Source organism: Quercus suber, unplaced genomic scaffold (genome assembly GCF_002906115.3).
Source record: "Quercus suber isolate HL8 unplaced genomic scaffold, Cork oak 2.0 scaffold_366, whole genome shotgun sequence".
NCBI lineage: Eukaryota > Viridiplantae > Streptophyta > Magnoliopsida > Fagales > Fagaceae > Quercus > Quercus suber.
In genome coordinates, this window is record NW_027069818.1 from 583972 (window position 1) to 604103 (window position 20132).

General features: G+C 37.2%; 2 protein-coding genes across 5 annotated transcripts; one reads left to right on the top strand and one right to left on the bottom strand.

The window, feature by feature from the left end:
* Window positions 1–83: 83 nt before the first annotated feature.
* On the top strand, window positions 84–3248 carry LOC112039311 (caffeic acid 3-O-methyltransferase 1). Its single transcript, XM_024072172.2, has 4 exons — window positions 84–1176; window positions 1793–2103; window positions 2478–2542; window positions 2733–3248. Exons 1-4 carry the CDS (start codon window positions 749–751, stop codon window positions 3033–3035), a joined length of 1107 nt encoding a protein of 368 aa, XP_023927940.1. The 5' UTR covers window positions 84–748; the 3' UTR covers window positions 3036–3248.
* Window positions 3249–3723: 475 nt separating this feature from the next.
* LOC112039309 (metal tolerance protein 1) lies at window positions 3724–6976 on the bottom strand. 4 transcript variants are annotated; one of them, XM_024072171.2, is made up of 2 exons: window positions 6784–6976; window positions 3724–5293 (listed from the first exon to the last, which is right to left on the bottom strand). In XM_024072171.2, exon 2 carries the CDS (start codon window positions 5291–5293, stop codon window positions 4007–4009), a length of 1287 nt encoding a protein of 428 aa, XP_023927939.1. In that variant the 5' UTR covers window positions 6784–6976; the 3' UTR covers window positions 3724–4006. The 4 variants fall into 4 exon arrangements, with proteins under 4 accessions (XP_023927939.1, XP_023927937.1, XP_023927936.1 ...); XM_024072169.2 differs by having other exon boundaries at window positions 6777–6976; XM_024072168.2 differs by lacking the exon at window positions 6784–6976 and adding an exon at window positions 6390–6684.
* Window positions 6977–20132: the final 13156 nt, after the last annotated feature.

Consider the following 20132-nt stretch of genomic DNA (forward strand, 5'->3'; position numbering starts at 1 on the left):
CATGTCATTGGTCTGATCTTTTGATGTTTAGATAAAGTTGTAATTGCTCTCAAAAGTGAATAAATTCCATCTATCTTTCGCCTATTTGTTTGTTCAGTTTTAAAAGATTGATCTTAAGTTCAGTTTTTAAACAATTTATATTTCTGGTGCAAATCTACTAAATTGTACCTATAATGCATCAGAGTTATTATTTCACCAAAGTTAATATATCTGAGTCATTGACTAAAAGCTGAACTAATAACCAATATATCATGAGTTAGTGCTTAAACCCAACCTTTTTTCACACCTTACCAAGATAGCAAGTTGTGATTGGAGCAAGATTAGCCTAATATTATATTCTCATAAGGTTATCAATAACTTCATTTTTATTATGCACTAACAAGTCAAATTAAGAACTGTGAAAATCTTTGTATCCTTGGACTTTTTGATATGTTATTCAATTGATTGTGATTTTCTTTTTCGACTTTCCATCCAATAAGCCTTGTCACCACATATTTTAATTAATTTTGAAGATTAAAAAAGAACCTGGTGCAAGTCAAGCCGCCCAAAGACAGAGGAAGGGGTCAGAGCTGTGATTTTTTGAACACTAAGTTCTGATTTCATGGTTACCAATTAACAAAGTTACAGTGGTCTGGTTTTATCAAACAAGATCCTGCAGCTACCTAGCATACTCAACCTTTTTTTTTTTGAGAAATACCTAGCATACTCAACCTGGTTCACAAGTTCTGTTTGACACCAAAACCATATCATGAGCTCCAAGGAAAGCCAGATTGGTGCATCCACCAATGAAGAGGACAGTCTTTCCCAGTATGCAATGCAACTAGCAACTTCATCAGTGTTGCCCATGGTATTGAAAGCAGCAGTAGAGCTTGGTGTGCTTGAGATTTTGGATAGAGCTGGTCCTGGAGCACTTCTTTCTACTTCCCAAATAGCATCCCAGCTCCCCACTCACAGCAATCAAGACAAGTCTTTGCTTCTTGATTGTATGCTCAAGCTTCTTGCTAGCCACTCAGTACTCACTTGCTCTATTGCCACCCATCAGCATGATGGCCAGGTTTCAAGGCTCTATGGTTTGGCACCTGTTTCCAGATACTTCATCAAAAACCAGGATGGAATTGGAGGATCACTTGCACCCTTGTTAGATTTGTTCCAGGACAAGGTCGAGATGAATACTTGGTATTACTATCTAAAGCTAACAATAGGCTAAAACTTTCCTTGAGTTTATCATCGGTATCATCTTCTATTTAGTTCGTTGACTTTTACTTCAATAATCAAATTAGTCTTTCAATTTTGAATATTGTCAATTCAGTCCTTCGTTTTATCAAAATAAATTATTAATCTAGTCATTTTTGTCCAAATATGCTAGTAAATGGAAGTGTTTAAATATTTTTATTTTTATTATTATTATTATTATTTAAATAATATTCATCAAATAACAAGACCTCTTACATGGAGCAACTCATAAATGTTGTCATTTAAAAATTAATTAAAAAAAATGTCTAAACAGCATTGCTTGTTGACAAATTTGTGCGGAAGGGTCAAATTGATTTATTTTTACAATGTTGAAGACTAAATTGATAAAAATTAAACATTATGAACTAATTTGACAATTGAAATAGAAGTCAAGGGACTAAATTGAATTTTTGCAAAATTTTAATGTTAGGTATCACTTTAAGTGCTTAACAAAAGGCTAAAACTTTCTTTATTATCATTATCTTTTAGCATCTTTTATTTTATTTTATTTTATTTTTTCATTTTGTAAAACTTGTAATGTTAAGTACCATCACAACAGGTACCATTTGAAAGATGCAGTTCTGGAAGGAGGACTTCCATTTTATAGGGCTTATGGAATGAATGCAGTTGAGTACATTGGGAAGGATGACAAATTCCGTGAAATTTTTAAGGGCTCAATGAAAGATTTTAACCCATTAGTTATGAAGAAGATTCTTGAAAAATACAAGGGTTTTGAAGGTCTGAAATTGCTGGTGGATGTAGGAGGTGGTGATGGCACCATCCTTAACATGATCATCTCCAAGTACCCTACCATTAAGGGTGTCAACTTTGACTTGGCCTCTGTTTTAGAAAAGTCACCCTCCTATCCTGGTATGAATTTCAATATTTGGGTTTCATCAAATAACCAATCTCCTTCTTTAATAGGAAAATGATACTTTAGATCAAAATTTGATAGAAAATTGTGCATTTTTTGTACTAAAGAGCTTGGGAACCTTCTTGTGTCATGCTTTAATTTAAACCAAACCTAAAGTAGATTAATTTGTATGTAGCCTATGGACTACATGGTGTACCAAAGCTATTCAGTGAGTGACCCGCAGATGCTCCTGCTTCATGGCAAGGCTAGCCCAAGACTAGACTTCTTCCATTTTAATACTAAGGGGTCATGTTAGGCACTCAATTTTTCTCTTAAATTAATTCACTTCCATATTTTTGTGTGTTTAATTCCTGGGAGGTTACTGTTGTAGGTATTGAGTATGTTGCAGGAGACATGTTTGTAAGCATTCCAAAAGGAGATGCCATTTTCATGAAGGTAATCAAATATAACAAATATTGTCTATATCCTTCTCTATGACACCGGTTAATGAAGGTTTTATTCCCCCCATAAGCACCAATTAATGGTGTATAAACTGAGTAGATTCTGGACAACAAACATAGATTAGTAATTCTTTGGTTGTAGATTCTGGACAGTTTCAAGTGACATTGTGATTTGTATGAGACAGTGGATAGTTCATGGTTGGGATGACAAACATTGCCTGAAGATACTAAAAAACTGCTATGAAGCACTACCAGACCGGGGGAAAGTGATACTAGTAGATATGGTGATTCCAGAAGCCCTTGCAACAACCGGTGCTGATAAAAGCTTGTTCCAGTTATATTTGTTCCTGATGAATACAAACCCGGATGGAAAGGAGAGGACAGAAAGAGAATTCGAAAGTTTGGCAAAAGAAGCAGGATTTTCCAGCATTCAAGTGGCATGTTGTGCTTATAATTTTTCCGTTGTGGAGTTGTACAAAAATATATAACATTTAGTCATCACATGTTCTGCAATTGCATCAGTAGACACATCAGTAAAATGTTCCCTAAAACATGTACCGTACAAGCAATAAAAATGCATAGAATCTCTGCTGAGACTCTGTTACAAGCAAAAGCAGCAGGATTTTAGGGTATTCAAGTTGCATGTTGTGCTTATAATTTTCCAGTTGTGGAGTTCTACAATAATATGTAACAGTTAGTCATGACATGTTCTGTACTTGCCCCAACAGAAGTCAGTAAAATGTTCCCTAAAGCATGTACCATACGAATGATAAAAATGCAGATAGAACCTCCCCTAACTCTTTGTTACTGGTGGATACTAGATAAGAATAAGATGATCACGCCACTGCATGCTACAATACTAACCAGTATACAGGTACCGATTTAGTGATCCCCCACTAAAGCCCCATTTCAGGGTTACAAACTTCAAATAAACAGCCTATTTTATTTATAAAAAAAAAAAAGCCTATTTAGTTATCTCCCAACAACAGCTTCTCTATTGATATCCGGCACCACATTGAAAACATAACAGATGGCCGGAACAAAGATCCACAGTGGAAATAGATATCCACAGCATCTCTATAAGACCTGGCACCAAATTCAAAAAAAATAAAAATAAAAATAAATAAAAAAGCAGGCCCACACCTTATTAGTTCTACTTTTGAACAATTTAAACCATTCATTTCAATAGCCCTTAATTTTGATAGCTACTGAAGAACAAAGATCTATATCAGCAACTGATAATAAAGGCAAATGTAGAGAGATTGAACAACTGTTGCGTGAAGAGATATACTAAATAGGAATTCTCCTCTCTGCAATGAACAGATACTAAAAGGACCAGCCATATAGCAGACACAGTCTTGAATATATAGAAGAAGAAAAAAAAATTGAAACTTTCAAGACATGTCCAAACCCACCAATTGCAACATGCTACCTATATCATCAATTACTCTCTCAGTATCTACTGGCGTTCTATCTGAATAGTCACGTGACTGATCTTGTACTCTCTCCTGATATAGTCTATAACTTTGTCCAGTACCATATCAGCATCAGCATCGGGCTTAATTATAACATGGCAAGCCAATAAGACTTTCCCTACGGTTATGGCCCAAATGTGCAGCTCATGGATAGCAACTACCTCATCCATCTCACAGAGACCTTTCTCAAGCTTTGTGGCATCAATTTCTCTGGGTGTGCTCTCCATCAAAACCTCCAGAATGTTCCGCAGCATCCTGATTGTTGTGACCAACACAATTGCAGAGAATACAAGGGTACATATCAGATCAATAATCTTCCATTCAGGCTTATACCATATAATTGCCCCACCAATCATCACCCCAACACTCTGAATGGAATCCCCAAGTACATGAAGATAAGCCCCCTGCACGTTAATATTCCGTTGCTTCTTCTGTTTAGCTTCATCCTTTGGCTTCTTTTCACCTTCACAGCATTTCTTCAGTAGAGGCTCGGTGTGATCAGCTTTGTGATCATGATGGTGTTCATGGTCATTTATGGAGTGCCCCTCGTCATGATGATCATGATGTTCAGAGTCCCCCTCATCATGATGATTGTGATGATGATGGTGATGATGGGTGGTAACAGTTAAACCATGGTTATGCAATTCATCATGACCACCATGGCTATGACCATGATCACCATGGCCATGATCATGTCCACCATGTCCATGGCCATGACCATGATCGTGTCCCAACAAGAGAGCCATGGCAATATTAACCACCAAACCAAACGCAGAAACTACAAACATGAGAAAGCCCTGAACTTCACCAGTATCATTGATAATTCTAGCAATAGCTTCATAAACAAGGATCCCAGCAAGAAGCCATATCATCTGTATGGAAACAAGAGCACCCAATATTTCAATTCTGAAGAAACCGTATGACTGACGTGGTGTTGCCTCCCATCCTGATGCCCAAAGTGAGAATAAAGATATTGCAAATGCAGCCACATCGGACAACAGATGAGCTGCGTCAGTCAAAATTGCAAGACTGTTGGCTTTAATACCTCCAACGACTTCGACACTCATGAAAATGATACACAGTACAACAGCAATCAAAAGTTTCCGCATAGATGCCGACCGTTCCTTGGCATCTTTGGAACTGGCTTTAGCGTCTGAAAATCCACATGGTGCTTCCCCACAAATCTTACTCCCAGTGAAACTCATTGCTGCAGCTTGCACATCTCCACAAACTTCAATTATATGACCATGTTCAGAATTTTGCACTTCCATCTGTAAAATAATGAAAAATGACAAACATAAATTCCTTTTCGGATTTAGTTAAAGCACATGCAAGCCTATCATTTTGCTATATACAAGATTAAAAAACATCATAAATCTATTGCATCATTGGATTACTTATTAGAGACCGTGCAGAACACTGCAGCAGAAACAAGCTTAGGCAGTATGATAGGAATCCATCAATGGAACCAATAATTCCTTTTCAATTTGGCATGTGAACTTCAGCAATGTGAACCCTTGAATTGTCCCTTTATAAAAGCAACCAATAACGCCTAAGACAGCATGTTTCCTCTTCTAATAGCTGGATGAAGGAATAACTCTTGAATGGGTAGTGTATTTACTTTTTCTTTTCTTTTTTTCACCACATTTTACTCCTTTTCTTTTCTTCATTTTATTGTAATCAATCACCATAATAATTGCACTTCCTAATAATTTAGTCCTTGCTAGGACCAACAAATAAGCAAGTACAAACAGACATTCCTACAATATATTCAGAGCCCTACAACGCTATTGTATTGAGAGCAAACAACAGTTTCACTTATTTTTCATGTTGATTGAAAGGTGTTTTATGCAGCTAAAACATATCCATCATCCTATGATGAATCTGCTACAATCAGTGACCCAGCATTATAATCCATTCCTAAAACTAAGGTTAGAAAACTAATCAGCACAAGTTAAATTTTGAGCAAAACAAACTCTCAGAACAGTAAAATCAAAACTGACAGTGATTGCATGTTACCAAACGAAACAAAATACAACCAAAGACTAAATTAATTTGTTCAAAATTTTCAAAAGGAGATTGGGGATCACATATTTTGCACTCTAAATTTTCACACAGATCTCAATGATTTAAAACAAACAAAAACACCCATTATCCTATATCAACCGGTATGAAAGATGCATAGAAAAAATATTAATATGGGTCCATCCGCACCGTGTTATCAACTGATTGCATGTTTATCAAAAATAAATAAATAAATAAATAAACAACAGAAACAAAAATTAACCAATCACGGAAAGCTAATCTCAGCCAACAAGACCAATCCCACAAACAAATCAAGCATTGAACACACACATATATACATACCTCAACCATTCGAAGACCTCCAATTACAGTCCATTAATAAGACAAAACACAAAACCAGCCAAAACCCACTAATCCATAAACGAACTAATTCCAAATATCCCCCACAAGAATCCAAAAATCACGAAACCCATAACGCATATAAAAACATATCACGTTAATTATCAAACAGCCCAAATAGGAATACAAAGCAACAATGCATTAAAGGCACAATCTTTCTTCTAGAAAAGGATTTGCAAGGGTTTAATATTATATTTATATAAAAAAAAATACAGCCTCATGAATCATTATCTTGAAAGCCCAAAAGGCATTGGATTCTAACGGATGCACTGAAATAAAACAGATAACTTTACAGAGAGAGAAAAAAGAGAGAGAGAGAGAGAGAGATACCCTGAACCTTCAGTCTGCAAAAGCAAAAGATTGAAGCAACACAAAGCAGCTTTTGGGTATTGATTGGATGTGGGTGGTGGTGGTGGTGGTCCTCAGATTCTCAGAGTATTGGAATGAAAGAAAGCAAAGCTACTCCTAAACTATACTACGTTATTTGTGTATTTAAAAGACAAAGATTTCGGTGTTTCGGAGATTCTAGATTTATGTTTTGAGAGGAATTTGTTTGGTACCAAATCAATGTCAATTAAGGACTCTGCAATTTACCTTTTCACCCTTTTCGGCTGCCAGCGCTACCTTTTTTTAGTCCTGAGCAATCATTATAAGTGTCAATTTTAATACTAATAGAATAGTAAGTACCTTTTTTGTGTGATTAAATTACTACTAATAGAACATACTTTAACTCATATCAAAAAAAAAAAAAAAAAGAACATACTTTAACCTTTAGCGGAAAAAAAAATAAGAATTTTTTAAAAAATAACTACAAAATCCAAACAATATTATTAGTTAGCTAACGTTTCAAACATATTGAATTTCTAACAATTTGACTTCAAAGGAGTCAATTTTACTGTTCATATGGCCTATTTTTTGCGATTTCTTTTACACAGAAACCGACTTCTTTGGAGTCGTTTTCTATACAAAGAAATCGACTTCAGTGAAGTTGACTTCTTTGTATAGGAAACGACTTCAATGAAGTCGATTTCTTTGATATGCCCAGCCCAAAAACTTACACAATTTTTTCGTGTTCTTCCTTTCCTCCCTAAAATGCGCCTGGGTTTCTCCACTTCCAAGCCCCAAAAACCCATCAAAAAATCAAATCCAAAACAAATCAAACCCTCCACTGCTCATCGGTGTTGCTGGGGTTCGTCGGGGTTTGGTGAATCGGCGCCTGGGTTCTTCGTTTGCTCGTCGGTGTTGCTGGGTTCGTCGGTCAGAATCGGCGCCTGGGTTCGTCGGCAAGAAACCCAGGCGCCTGGGTTCGTTCGTTCGTTCTTCGTTCTTCGTTCTTCATTCACCTGGGTTCGTTCTTCTTCGTTCGGCTAGAAACCCAGGCGCCTAGGTTCTTCGATCTTCGTTCGTGACCGACGGGGACTTCGGTCAGACTTCGTTCTTCATCACACAAAAAGCTTGATTGTTTGTAAATATATACAAAGAAATCAACTCCTCTGGAGACGATTTCTATGTATAGAAATCGACATAGAAATCGTCTCCAGAGGCGTTGATTTCTGTACATAGAAATCGTCTCCTCTGGGGTCGATTTATGCCTCAGCTGCTGGCGAATCACCGAACAAGCACAGGGAAATCGACTCCAGTTCACTCGAATTGTTAAAAATGAAATTAGTTTGAAAGTTTGCCTAACTAATGATATTGTTTAGGATTGATGGTTATTTTCTTAAAAAGCCCAAAAAAATAGAATATACTTTAACCACTTTTAGGTACAACTCGAGGTTATAATTTTATTTTTTTTATATAACATTAATTATTTATTGTTTATTCTTAAAAATAAAATATTTATTTTTTATTAAGTCGGTGATTCTAGGAAGAACAAACCATATTAATCCCACAACTTGAAAATTAGAAACATTTTATTGAAAAAAGTAATTAATTTTTTTTACAGTTTTTTATATTACCCATGAAAGTGATGTTAAAATTTTTCTAATTTAATTTATTAACAATTACTTTCAGAACATCTGTTAATATGATCCTAAATATTTTACTTTATATGTCGCTTAAGGAAAAAATTGCTTAATGAAATATAAAAAATGTTAAAACTATAAACTATTTTATAAATTTTTGTACTTGACACTAACAAATTAATACATACACCCCTCTGGTGCATGATGAGAATTTACTATATATTTAGCTAGCATTAAAAAAAATAAAAAAGAAGAAGAAGAAGAAGAAGTAAAAGCTTTAATAAGGAATTCTTATTTTTGAGCTTTGATTAGTTTACATCCAACAGTATTATATACTTATTTACATCATTTGTAAATTTTGTAAAATTTTGACATTCTTAAAAATGTGAACACATAACTTTAAAAAATATAAACATTGTAAAACAATAATTTCTCATTTCTTTCTACTTGCACATACTATATGAGCATATTGGGAATTCTCTCTTACTTTGAAGTGTTGCAATGCAATAGCCCCTCTAATTGTCAGTACAACTCACAATCTAAAAACATAAACTTGGCAATGTGACATTCCATATATGACTAAAATTACCCAATGTGCATCCACTATGCCAAACATAAAACATTCGCTTAAATTTAGAGAGAGACGAGAGATATGACGTGGTTTTATGCTTAAAGGTCGTACAAATAATTCTTATAGCATCACACACTTTGCCACACTCATTGTCATAACTAGCACATGTACCATCATTGATACTTGGTGAAAAATGATACAATCATCATTTGTTATATGTGCAAATTACAATAAAGTGTGACAAAGTGTGCCCCTAGATTTTTTTATCATAAAAGCGTGTGACAATGTGCATCCTTGTTTGTTGTTTTTTCATAATAATTATAGGAAATGTTTAAGACCATCAAATTTTTCGTAACTTCTTGCCATAAGTGTGACGTGATAAAGTGTGATTAGTTAAGAAAAAATTATAAGTCTATGTGTAAGTGATCGATGGTTAATCACTCACAGTTTACTACATCAGAGTTGTGGCAAAAAAATTTTGAAATAATTTGTGATCCTAAAGGCTAAAACTACTCATAATTATATCTCACTAAATATAATAAAAGAGAGATTTTGCCTTGTCTATGGTGTAATAACACTCAGATGAGTCAAGAGTATTGTGGCGTACAACTAATGAAGTTTCCTTCGGCTTAAATCTCCCCTCTTCCATTGAAATTATGGAAATAAAAATCAGTTGAAGAGCTTAAACGACACGGTGTAGAGAGGGTAATTTGGCCGAAAGTCTTGGCTGGTCTTTTATACCTACAATAGGTCACAATCCTAAGGAATATGAAGACAATTGAAAATTTGTCAAGGAATTAGAAAATTTTACGGCGAGAATGATGAAAAACCCAAACAAATAAGCAGGATATTCCAAGAGCAACTCAAGAATCTTGTTACTTGGATGTTGCTCAAACTTTACTGGATATATGGAGAAAAATAATTTTAATATTTGACCAGAGAACTGTCCATGTTAACATTTCATTGTACAAAACGATTTTACTTCATAAATAAAATAACTATCGCTTTTATCAAACAATATATATATATATATACACACACACCTAGCTAGGTGTGTCTAGCCTCAATAATTAAATACTAATATAGTGCTAAACTTGAAAAGTATTTATATTAACGTGTATATATTGACAAAAAATAGTACAGTGAAGTGGGTTACAACTTAAAAGTATGATTTCCATTAAGAAAAGGCTATCATTATCATCCAAAATGATGTTCCTAGTTGTGTCACATTTTCCATGTTTTCGCTGCAGTCCAAACTCCAAACCTCATAATTGGTATTGGTATTGTTATTTGGTAGTAAAAATAAGTCAAGGCCTCCATTGATGCCCTGAAGATTTTTTCTATGGATAATAATAATTTAGAACCCGACCATGGTTTCTACGTCAGACGAAAAACGACTAGTCTTTTTTTTAGCAGAATTGACCAAAACCTACTTGCACGCTCGGCCTTTTCCATGTTATGCTTAATCCTTAGAAGGATGCATGTGTCATGTCTAGATCAGCATCAAGACTGGTGCCTTCTCTCTGTCTCTACTCTCTAGCATGGGAAGCTGTCTTTTTTATTTTATTTTATTTTATTATTTTATTATTATTATTATTATTATTTTTTTTTTTTTTTGCTGAATAAACATCTTTATTTCACAAAAGGAAACCATGACTGGTACAGCATGGAACTCATGGGCCTTTGCCCATCTCTTTCCAAAGCTTGAGCCATTAACAAAGAATGATCAGAGATGGAGACAGGCCCAGAGGGCTAACAAATGAGCTGAGGAATTACCCTTTCTTTTCACAAAAGAAAAAGAAACATCATCAAACAGATTATATAGAGCTAAAATATTCTGCAATATTACATCAATAGTCCATTCAGATGATGACTTTTTGTCTTTAAGAGGATCAATAACATTCTAAGCATCACCTTTTATTATCACTTTTTTAAGCCCAGCTTCAACTGCTTTATTAACCGCTACATAGGCCGCTTTAGCTTCACCCCATAGGGAGCTTCTTGGGTCCAATATGTCAGTCCAAGCCAAAACAACTCTGCCATGATTGTCTCTGTCCACCATTGCAATTGATGTTTTATTCTCTCTTATGGCAGCATCAAAATTTAATTTCACCTAACCAGCAGGAGGGGGGCTCAAACTAGACTCAATCAATTCTATTTTTTCCCCCATGAACTTCTTCCCAAGCAGCTTTTTGTTCATTAAAAGAGCTCTAAATCTTCTTGGCTAGATCTACCACCGAACCAATATCTTCACCCAATCTGGCCTTATTCCTCTGCATCCAAATCCTATCACACACAATTGAGGCATATAATTGGAAATGAAGGGATTCCTCATCCCTTATTCCCAATTTCTCTTTGGGATCAATGATACATTTTATCCATTCTATAATATCAATATGAGATCATTTAGACATATTTAAAGGCCATGGAGCCATAAGCCATACCTGAGAGGTCCACGGACATTGGAGGAAAATATGTTCAATTGTCTCAACCGCATTCTTGCATAAGAAACACTCTGTGGATATGATATCTTTTCTCCAACTCCTTACCTACAGGAGCATCCTCCAAACAATCTTCCACAAGAGATTCTTGAATTTGGCATGGACCTTAAGTTTCCATAGACCTCTCCATTCCTTGATACTAAGAGGATTTGGGCCAGTTAACTGGAGTTGGATGATTGACATATAAGCTGACTTAACTGAGAAAGAGCCTGATTTTGATAAACACCAAAAAATCTGATCGTTTTGTTGGGGATGTGGAGATTGATCTTAAGTATTTTCATTGCTGTTTTCGTATCAAATAAATTGAAAAGCTTACCACGATCCCATTGTCTTGAGTCATGGCCAATGAGACAAGCCACATAAACATCACAGCTACTTATGACATTGGAGTTGGTGGGAATAAATCTTGGGATTTCAGGAACCCATGGGTCTTCCCATATACACGTACCCCAACCATTTCCAATCTTATGGCATAGCCCATTTCTCAGGACATCTCTACATTTGAATATACTCATAGCTGCCCAAGAAGCAGATTTAGGGCACTGCATCTTCATAAAGTTTCTATGCTCCACATATTTCTTCCGAAAGAGTTGAACCCATTTTTTCCCAGAGTTACTTGCCACCTCCTAAGATAATTTAGCAACTAAAGCTTTATTCAAATCCTCTGTTTTCCTTATACCTATAACACCAGCCCATTTAAGGAGGCATATTGAGTCCCAGCTTCTTAAAAACACTTCATGTTTCTTTTCATCTATTCCCCACCAGAAATTTCTATTGATACCGTCAAGCTTCCTACATGTGGACTTTGGCAAAAGAAGGAAAGACATGTGGTAAGAAGGAATGGATGAAGATACTGACCTGATAAGAGCCCCTCTCGCTGCTTGAGATAACACTTTCATTTTCCATCCTTGAAGACGGCTATTAACCTTATCAATAACCTCCTGAAGCGCCAACCTTTTCTCTTTGCCAGAGACTAAAGGAAGACCAAGATATTTTTCCTTCCTGTTTGAAGCATTTATCCCTATCATATTTGCTAGTTGACATTTGAGCAAAGGTGAAACATTTTTGCTGAACATGATAACAGACTTTGATAGGTTTATTTTTTTGCCCCGACCATGCTGAGAATAAATTAATACACTCCATGATGCCAACTGCATCATTTTCCCTTGCATGGGCAAATAAAAATAGATCATCAACAAATTGTAAATGAGTAATTGGTTCACTATCTCGAGATAATTTGACTCCCTTGATCCTGTCATTAAGACCTGTCCTTCCAATCATTCTAGATAAGACCTCCCCTGCTAGAACAAATAAGAATGGGCATAGAGGGTCCCCTTACCTAAGGCCTCTTTCAGATTTGAAGAACCCATAGGGAGCTCCATTGATGAGAATAGAGAAAGAGGGTGTTGTAATACATTGAAGCACCCACTAGATCCATACCTCTGGAAACCTGAAACACTTCATGACTTTGTGAAGAAATTCCCATTCAAGCCTATCATAGGCCTTCTCCATATCTACCTTGAGCCCCATCCAAGGACTTTTTCCTTTCTTCTTCCTCATTTCATACATGATCTCTTGAGCAATGAACGTATTTTCCTNAGTCTTGGCTGGTCTTTTATACCTACAATAGGTCACAATCCTAAGGAATATGAAGACAATTGAAAATTTGTCAAGGAATTAGAAAATTTTACGGCGAGAATGATGAAAAACCCAAACAAATAAGCAGGATATTCCAAGAGCAACTCAAGAATCTTGTTACTTGGATGTTGCTCAAACTTTACTGGATATATGGAGAAAAATAATTTTAATATTTGACCAGAGAACTGTCCATGTTAACATTTCATTGTACAAAACGATTTTACTTCATAAATAAAATAACTATCGCTTTTATCAAACAATATATATATATATATACACACACACCTAGCTAGGTGTGTCTAGCCTCAATAATTAAATACTAATATAGTGCTAAACTTGAAAAGTATTTATATTAACGTGTATATATTGACAAAAAATAGTACAGTGAAGTGGGTTACAACTTAAAAGTATGATTTCCATTAAGAAAAGGCTATCATTATCATCCAAAATGATGTTCCTAGTTGTGTCACATTTTCCATGTTTTCGCTGCAGTCCAAACTCCAAACCTCATAATTGGTATTGGTATTGTTATTTGGTAGTAAAAATAAGTCAAGGCCTCCATTGATGCCCTGAAGATTTTTTCTATGGATAATAATAATTTAGAACCCGACCATGGTTTCTACGTCAGACGAAAAACGACTAGTCTTTTTTTTAGCAGAATTGACCAAAACCTACTTGCACGCTCGGCCTTTTCCATGTTATGCTTAATCCTTAGAAGGATGCATGTGTCATGTCTAGATCAGCATCAAGACTGGTGCCTTCTCTCTGTCTCTACTCTCTAGCATGGGAAGCTGTCTTTTTTATTTTATTTTATTTTATTATTTTATTATTATTATTATTATTATTTTTTTTTTTTTTTGCTGAATAAACATCTTTATTTCACAAAAGGAAACCATGACTGGTACAGCATGGAACTCATGGGCCTTTGCCCATCTCTTTCCAAAGCTTGAGCCATTAACAAAGAATGATCAGAGATGGAGACAGGCCCAGAGGGCTAACAAATGAGCTGAGGAATTACCCTTTCTTTTCACAAAAGAAAAAGAAACATCATCAAACAGATTATATAGAGCTAAAATATTCTGCAATATTACATCAATAGTCCATTCAGATGATGACTTTTTGTCTTTAAGAGGATCAATAACATTCTAAGCATCACCTTTTATTATCACTTTTTTAAGCCCAGCTTCAACTGCTTTATTAACCGCTACATAGGCCGCTTTAGCTTCACCCCATAGGGAGCTTCTTGGGTCCAATATGTCAGTCCAAGCCAAAATCTTTGTTTCGGACAAAAAAACCACATCTAGGCAAGTGTCCTTTATTGTGGCTCGAAGAACTCTTTTTGCCGAGGTTCGAGCCAAACCTTGACAATTCCAACTTAGAACAATCGTGGTTGGATTAGGGGCATGGTAAGGTCCGCTTCTTCAACCATTTTGGATTTTGGGGAATTACTTGTACTAGCTTCAACTTCTTCCTCCATTGTAGAAAATTTGGCCCTTGCTGACCCTCTACTTTCTCTTGCTCTTGCCTTCAATTTTTTCCTCTCTTTTTTTTGCTTTCCTACATCCCTTTCGGGATCTACCAGAGTTTTTGACCTCTGTAGCTCCTCACTATTACCTCCAGAGTTAGCCTAATTAACCTTTACAATGTCCCCTGACCCAATTTTGGACAGTTTAAGTGCTTTATTTAATGTTAGGCCATCCATTACTTCCCCTTTCCTTTTACCACTAATACTTAACTGGTAAGTCTCCGTGGGCTTTGGTGAAAGGGCTATTGGGCCTGGATCAACTTCAATTATCTCCTTAATTTCTCTGATTCCTGAGGGCTTATTATCCGTTGACTCCTCTGATTCATTGAAAAATGCAATCCAAGCTAGCCCTTTTAATTGGGCCTTTGACAGCCTAACTACATTAGATGGGTTCAACAATTCTAGATTTTTGGTTGGGATGGTTTGGTGGGATAAGGGAGTGGATTGGGAATATCTGGATGTTTTTGACAGTGGGTATTTAAAGGTTGAATTGGTGGGTCCGATTTTGGATTGGGATTGTCAAGGTTTGATGTGTATTGGGACTCAATATTTCTTAGGTTTTGTGTCTGGTTCGAGATTGGCTGACTATAAGTTGGATGGTTTATATTTTCATTTTTTTCAATGCCCATTGGGATTAGGGAGGTTAGTGTGGTTTGAACCAAGCATGTGCTAATGGGATTATTTTTTGTAAATTTGACGTGAGAATCTGGTTAGGTTTGGTTGTGGAGGTTGATGATTTTTTCTAGGTGTACAGGATTTGAGGTGACACGGGCTGCTAGACTTTCAAAATTTGTGGGGAGTTGATCTGTTGGGGTTCCCAAGGCATCAAAGCTGATGATGTATTTCCCTATTTCATCACTGTTCATTACATGCTCCACCTCATCTACCGCCGTTGAAGGAGAAGACCTTGTTGGCTCTAGATTACTATCCACATTTTCATTACAGATCTTCGAGAGGAACTCTACCCACCTAGAGGTTCTTTTTCCTTGAGTTTCAACTCTCATCCAAGGTCCAAACCCTTGAGGTTCATTCAACATCTTCTACACTGATGAACTACATCTGACTTTGACATGTCCCAGCCTACCACATTTAAAACAAAAGTCCGCCACTCTCTCATATTTTAGCTGGATCTAGATATCAGGCAGAGGATCTCTATCAAGGAAAAAACCACTTTTTAGTGGTTTGCTCACTTCAAATTCCACCTTGACCCTCAAAAATCGGCTCATACACACCAAGCCATCACCTGTAAAGTCCACCTCTAGAACTTTTCCCAAAAGAGCTCCAATATTTTCTGCATTTTCTTGACATATATTCTATAGGCAAATTATGAACTTGAACCCACAATTGAATGAAAGAGAAATCAATATCTTTTACCTGGAGTTTCTGATCCCATGGTTTAAGGATGAGAGGAAATCCCTCTATGTTCCATGGCCCACGCTCAATGACTCTTTTCCTATCTCCTTCAACAGCAAACTTGAAGAGATATATATTGTCACTTAGGTCCACAATCTGAACTCCTTTAGCCGTACTCCATGCTTTCAAGAGAATAGCTTTGATAGCATTCTTATTTATGACTTTATCTGGCAGAATCTTACCAACTAGACCCAAGTTATACATGATGTTGACTGCCTTATCGTTGGCCTTCAGCTTTATGGATTTACTGGGACTCTGTAAATTGGCTGTTTCAATGACTAGAGAATCCACTATGAATACATCTAGATTTTTATTACTGGCTAATTTTGCCATGGGACTAGAATGGCCCCCACTTGGTGAGTAAATAATGGGCTCCACGGTTAGGTTAATATGGATGGAGATGAGTGTAGAGAAAGAGTTTAAAGGATCTAGATCTAATGAGACAAAAATGCTAGATGGAGATGGGTTATCTTTGAAAGGTAGAGAGATAGGGAAAAGAAAATGAGGATTGAAAGAAAAGAGACCTAAAGCCGCTGGGAAGAAAGTGGGCTCAGGTTAGAGAGAACTTGTCCAAGCAAGGAGAGAGAGTTGCCAAGAGCAACAAGTAGTGTTCTAGCATAAGAAGCTGTCAACTTCCAAGTATAGCTGATTCTTTAGTCTTATGATTTCACTAAGCTCAAAATGGTAGAAACGTGTTCCATTTACATGAACCTGGTTAGGATTCATACAAATGTTGACAAAGTTTAGAGTCAAAATGTATCAAATTTGGATTGTATCAATAGAATTGAATTAGGATTTAATTTGGTGTAAAAATCAAAAGTCGTTCTAAGACAACAAGGTTATGATTTACTCAAAGACAATGAGTTGATGATCTTTTTACCCACGTTTTTTCCATCGTAACAAATTTTTTAGTGACATGTGTTTCATCAAAAAATTAAACATCTACAATTTCAAAATGATGAAGTACAAATCATTAGTCTTTGTACGTTCGTCCAGATGGAGCTGGGTCCTCGTTAAAGTCTCTGCAAATGTAGAATGATGGCTTCCTTAAGGTGGTCACCGGTGTGATGCCTGCCACCACGTCTCCGATGCCAAAGTCAGTATATGAAAGTCTTTAGAGAATAATAATAGAATAATGGATATCAGAGTATCTCTGAATACTTTTAGGTGAGTTTTCGTACCTTGTGTTGGTGTTGTGAGGGGTTTATATATGTTTCCACACCTCTTAGCCATTGTGGCTATTATTGTGGTTTTAATGCCTATCTTGGTAACGATTTATGCTCAGTAATGTAGGCTTTGATGGGCCTCCAATGGTCTGTACAGCTGGTCTTGTAACCGTCCAAGGCATTATTGACTGCATTGAATGGCTTCCCTACCTTCATCAATGACGTGGATATATTGACAGAGATATTTGATTAGCTCATCTAAGAAAAAGGGCTCGTCGGTCCTATCAGCTGTCCCCCAGGTTCTGTGGTCGTCCCTGTAGTGATGACCACCAAGAGGCGAAAGGTTTTTTTTTTTTTTTGACATGTCTCTTGGGATTTTCCTCCGCATTCAATGTGTAGTGGCGGCGCTTGGTGTGTTGTGGCCACGTGGCGTGACCTGAGTGGTGAACTTAATGCTCCACTCCATGTGACTCTCAGTTTTCCCGCTGTTTTTTAGTTTTCTGTGTCTAGCTTTTTAAACTTCCTTTCTCCTCTTTCTTCCTCACTTTTCACTTTCCCTTTTGCTACCATTGTTGTTCTGAGCTTCCGAGCTGCTGCCATTGTTGTTGTGAATCTTTGCGTTTTGCTCTCTCTCTCTTGCACTTTTGAGGTACGGCCTCTTCCTCCCGCTACTTTTCTTTTTTCCTTTTTAAGTAGACAACTTTGTAGAAATTTCTGATTTTTCTTTTCCTTTTCTGTGTTTTTGTTCTTTCCAAGATTTTGCCCTTCTTTTTTTTTTTTTTTTTTTTGAGTCCTATGCTTAGTAGCTCTGAGGTTAGGCCCTTTGTCCCTCTGTCTCTTTCCTTTTCGCACATTTAGGGGGATCTTTAGGTGTTTTCCCGTACCTTGAGAATTTTGTCTTCAAGGGTAATAGTTTGAGCATTGCATTGGGTGATTTGTTACCCTTTCTCCATCAATCAATTGATTGGTTTGAGGGTTTAGTAAGGGAGCAGGGAGTAATGTCCACGGTGAGGTCAAGTGAGTTAGAGACCGAGTTGTCGGCTAGTGACGAACCCGTGGAAGGGGATACCACCGTCTCTGTTCCTCGAGAGATTAAGGCTTTCCATGCCCTTGAGGAGATGTGTAGTTTGGATGGCGAGGCACTGTCTAGGTTTAAGGATAGATTCCAATTTCCTGATAGGGTTAGGGTTCGTCTTCCTCATAAGGAGGAACGAGCTTGCCATTTCTTGTCTGGGAAAGTATGCTTCTATGAAGCTGCTTTCTTGAGTGGGCTTAGGTTCCCCATCCACCCATTTATTATGAAGCTTCTAGACTGTTTTGGTATTGCTCTTGGGCAATTTATGCCCAATTCGTGGAGGATAATGGTCAGCTGTATGGAAATATGGCTGGCTACTACGGATGGAGACATGATTAAGGTGGACGAGCTCGTTTATCTGTATCGTTTAAAGGAGTTTAAAGATCATGGGTATTACGAATTGTTGCCTTGGGAGAGAAGGACTAGGATCGTCTGGGATCTACCTTCGTCATTCAGATACTGGAAGTCCTGGTTATTTTTGGTGTCCGAGGATGACTAGAAGACTCCTTTTGACGAGGTTTGGGGTGATCTCCCTAACTTGCTCCATCAGTGGGGAACCCCGAACTTAGGTGCATCATTATTTCTTCTAGTCATTTAACCTTCGTTCATTGTGTTCATTTTGCTGTCACTAAATCTTTTATCTACTGTCTATGCAATTAAAAGATGGCCCAAGCTCAAGAGTAGGTATAAGAAACGCATTGAGAAGGCCATCGAATACGTGAGGACGATCAAAGATTTTGACAACTTGGTTGATCCGCAAACTCTAGCTTTCCATTGCTTGGGTCCGGATCCTTCTGCTTTTGTCCTATGAAACATTGAGATTGAGGAAAAAAAGAGTAAGTGTTAAGTCCACCCATGCTACTTCTTTCGTCTTTGTTTTTTTTTTTTTTTTTTTAAACAAGTGTTTTCCTCTTGCAGGGATGACAAAGAAATTTAATCAAGGAATGTACGCTCGAATGAGGGCTAAGAAGAATGAGCCCCTTTCGAATCTTGGGGCCAAAAATGTTCGGGTGATGGATAAGGGGGCCTCCATCACTCCGGCTACGCCAGCTATTCCAGGCACCAAGATGACAAGGATAGCCTCCCCAGCTACCTCGGTTGAAGAAATTATTCCTATTTGGAATAAGAGGCAGCGTACCGGGGATAAGTTGAAGGATAAAGCTAATTCTCGATCGTCCACTATCTAGGACGATGCTGGGGTTGCGTAGGCACAAGCACAAGAGGCCTTTACTACCGAGGATATGAAGGTGTTCTTAGGCACGTCTCCCAACGAGGTTATGGGTCGTCATCTCCACAAGCTTGTCTAGGTAGTGCACTTGTCTAAATTCATCTTCCCCCAATTTTTTCTCCTTTTTTTTTTTTTTTTGAGATCTAGTTCCTTCTTTCAAGTGCTGGGGGAGAGCCTTCACATCACCTCGGAGTACCTTACTCAAGAGGCCAAGGTCACATTTATAGTGTCCAGGGTGGAGGCCTTGGATGCGGAGAACCCAAAGTTGAAAAAAGACTTAATCATAGCCATGGACGAGGCTAACACTCTGAAGAAAAAAATCAATGACATGGGGGACGACCTCAAGGTTGAGTGATAACTGATGGTGGAAAAGGACGACTAGATCCAGGCAGCCAAAGAAAAGATCAAGACCATTACTGCTAAGGCCGTTGAGGCCTTCCAGCAGACTGACGAGTAAAATACTGTGCTCTTCAATTAGTACTTCAAGGGATTTGAGCTCCTTAGGTGATACCTTATCAAGCATCCTACTGGAGTGAATCTGGAGAACCTTGATCTTGAGGACGTAGACAAAGAGATGGTTGCTAATGAGGCCTCCCAAACCGCAA

Coding starts and splice junctions, on each gene's coding strand:
- LOC112039311 (XM_024072172.2), top strand. CDS start 749: ATGAGCTCCAAGGAAAGCCAGATTGGTGCATCCACCAATGAAGAGGAC. Junction 1,177..1,792: donor AAGGTCGAGATGAATACTTG/GTATTACTATCT, acceptor CCATCACAACAG/GTACCATTTGAAAGATGCAG. Junction 2,104..2,477: donor AAAGTCACCCTCCTATCCTG/GTATGAATTTCA, acceptor TTACTGTTGTAG/GTATTGAGTATGTTGCAGGA.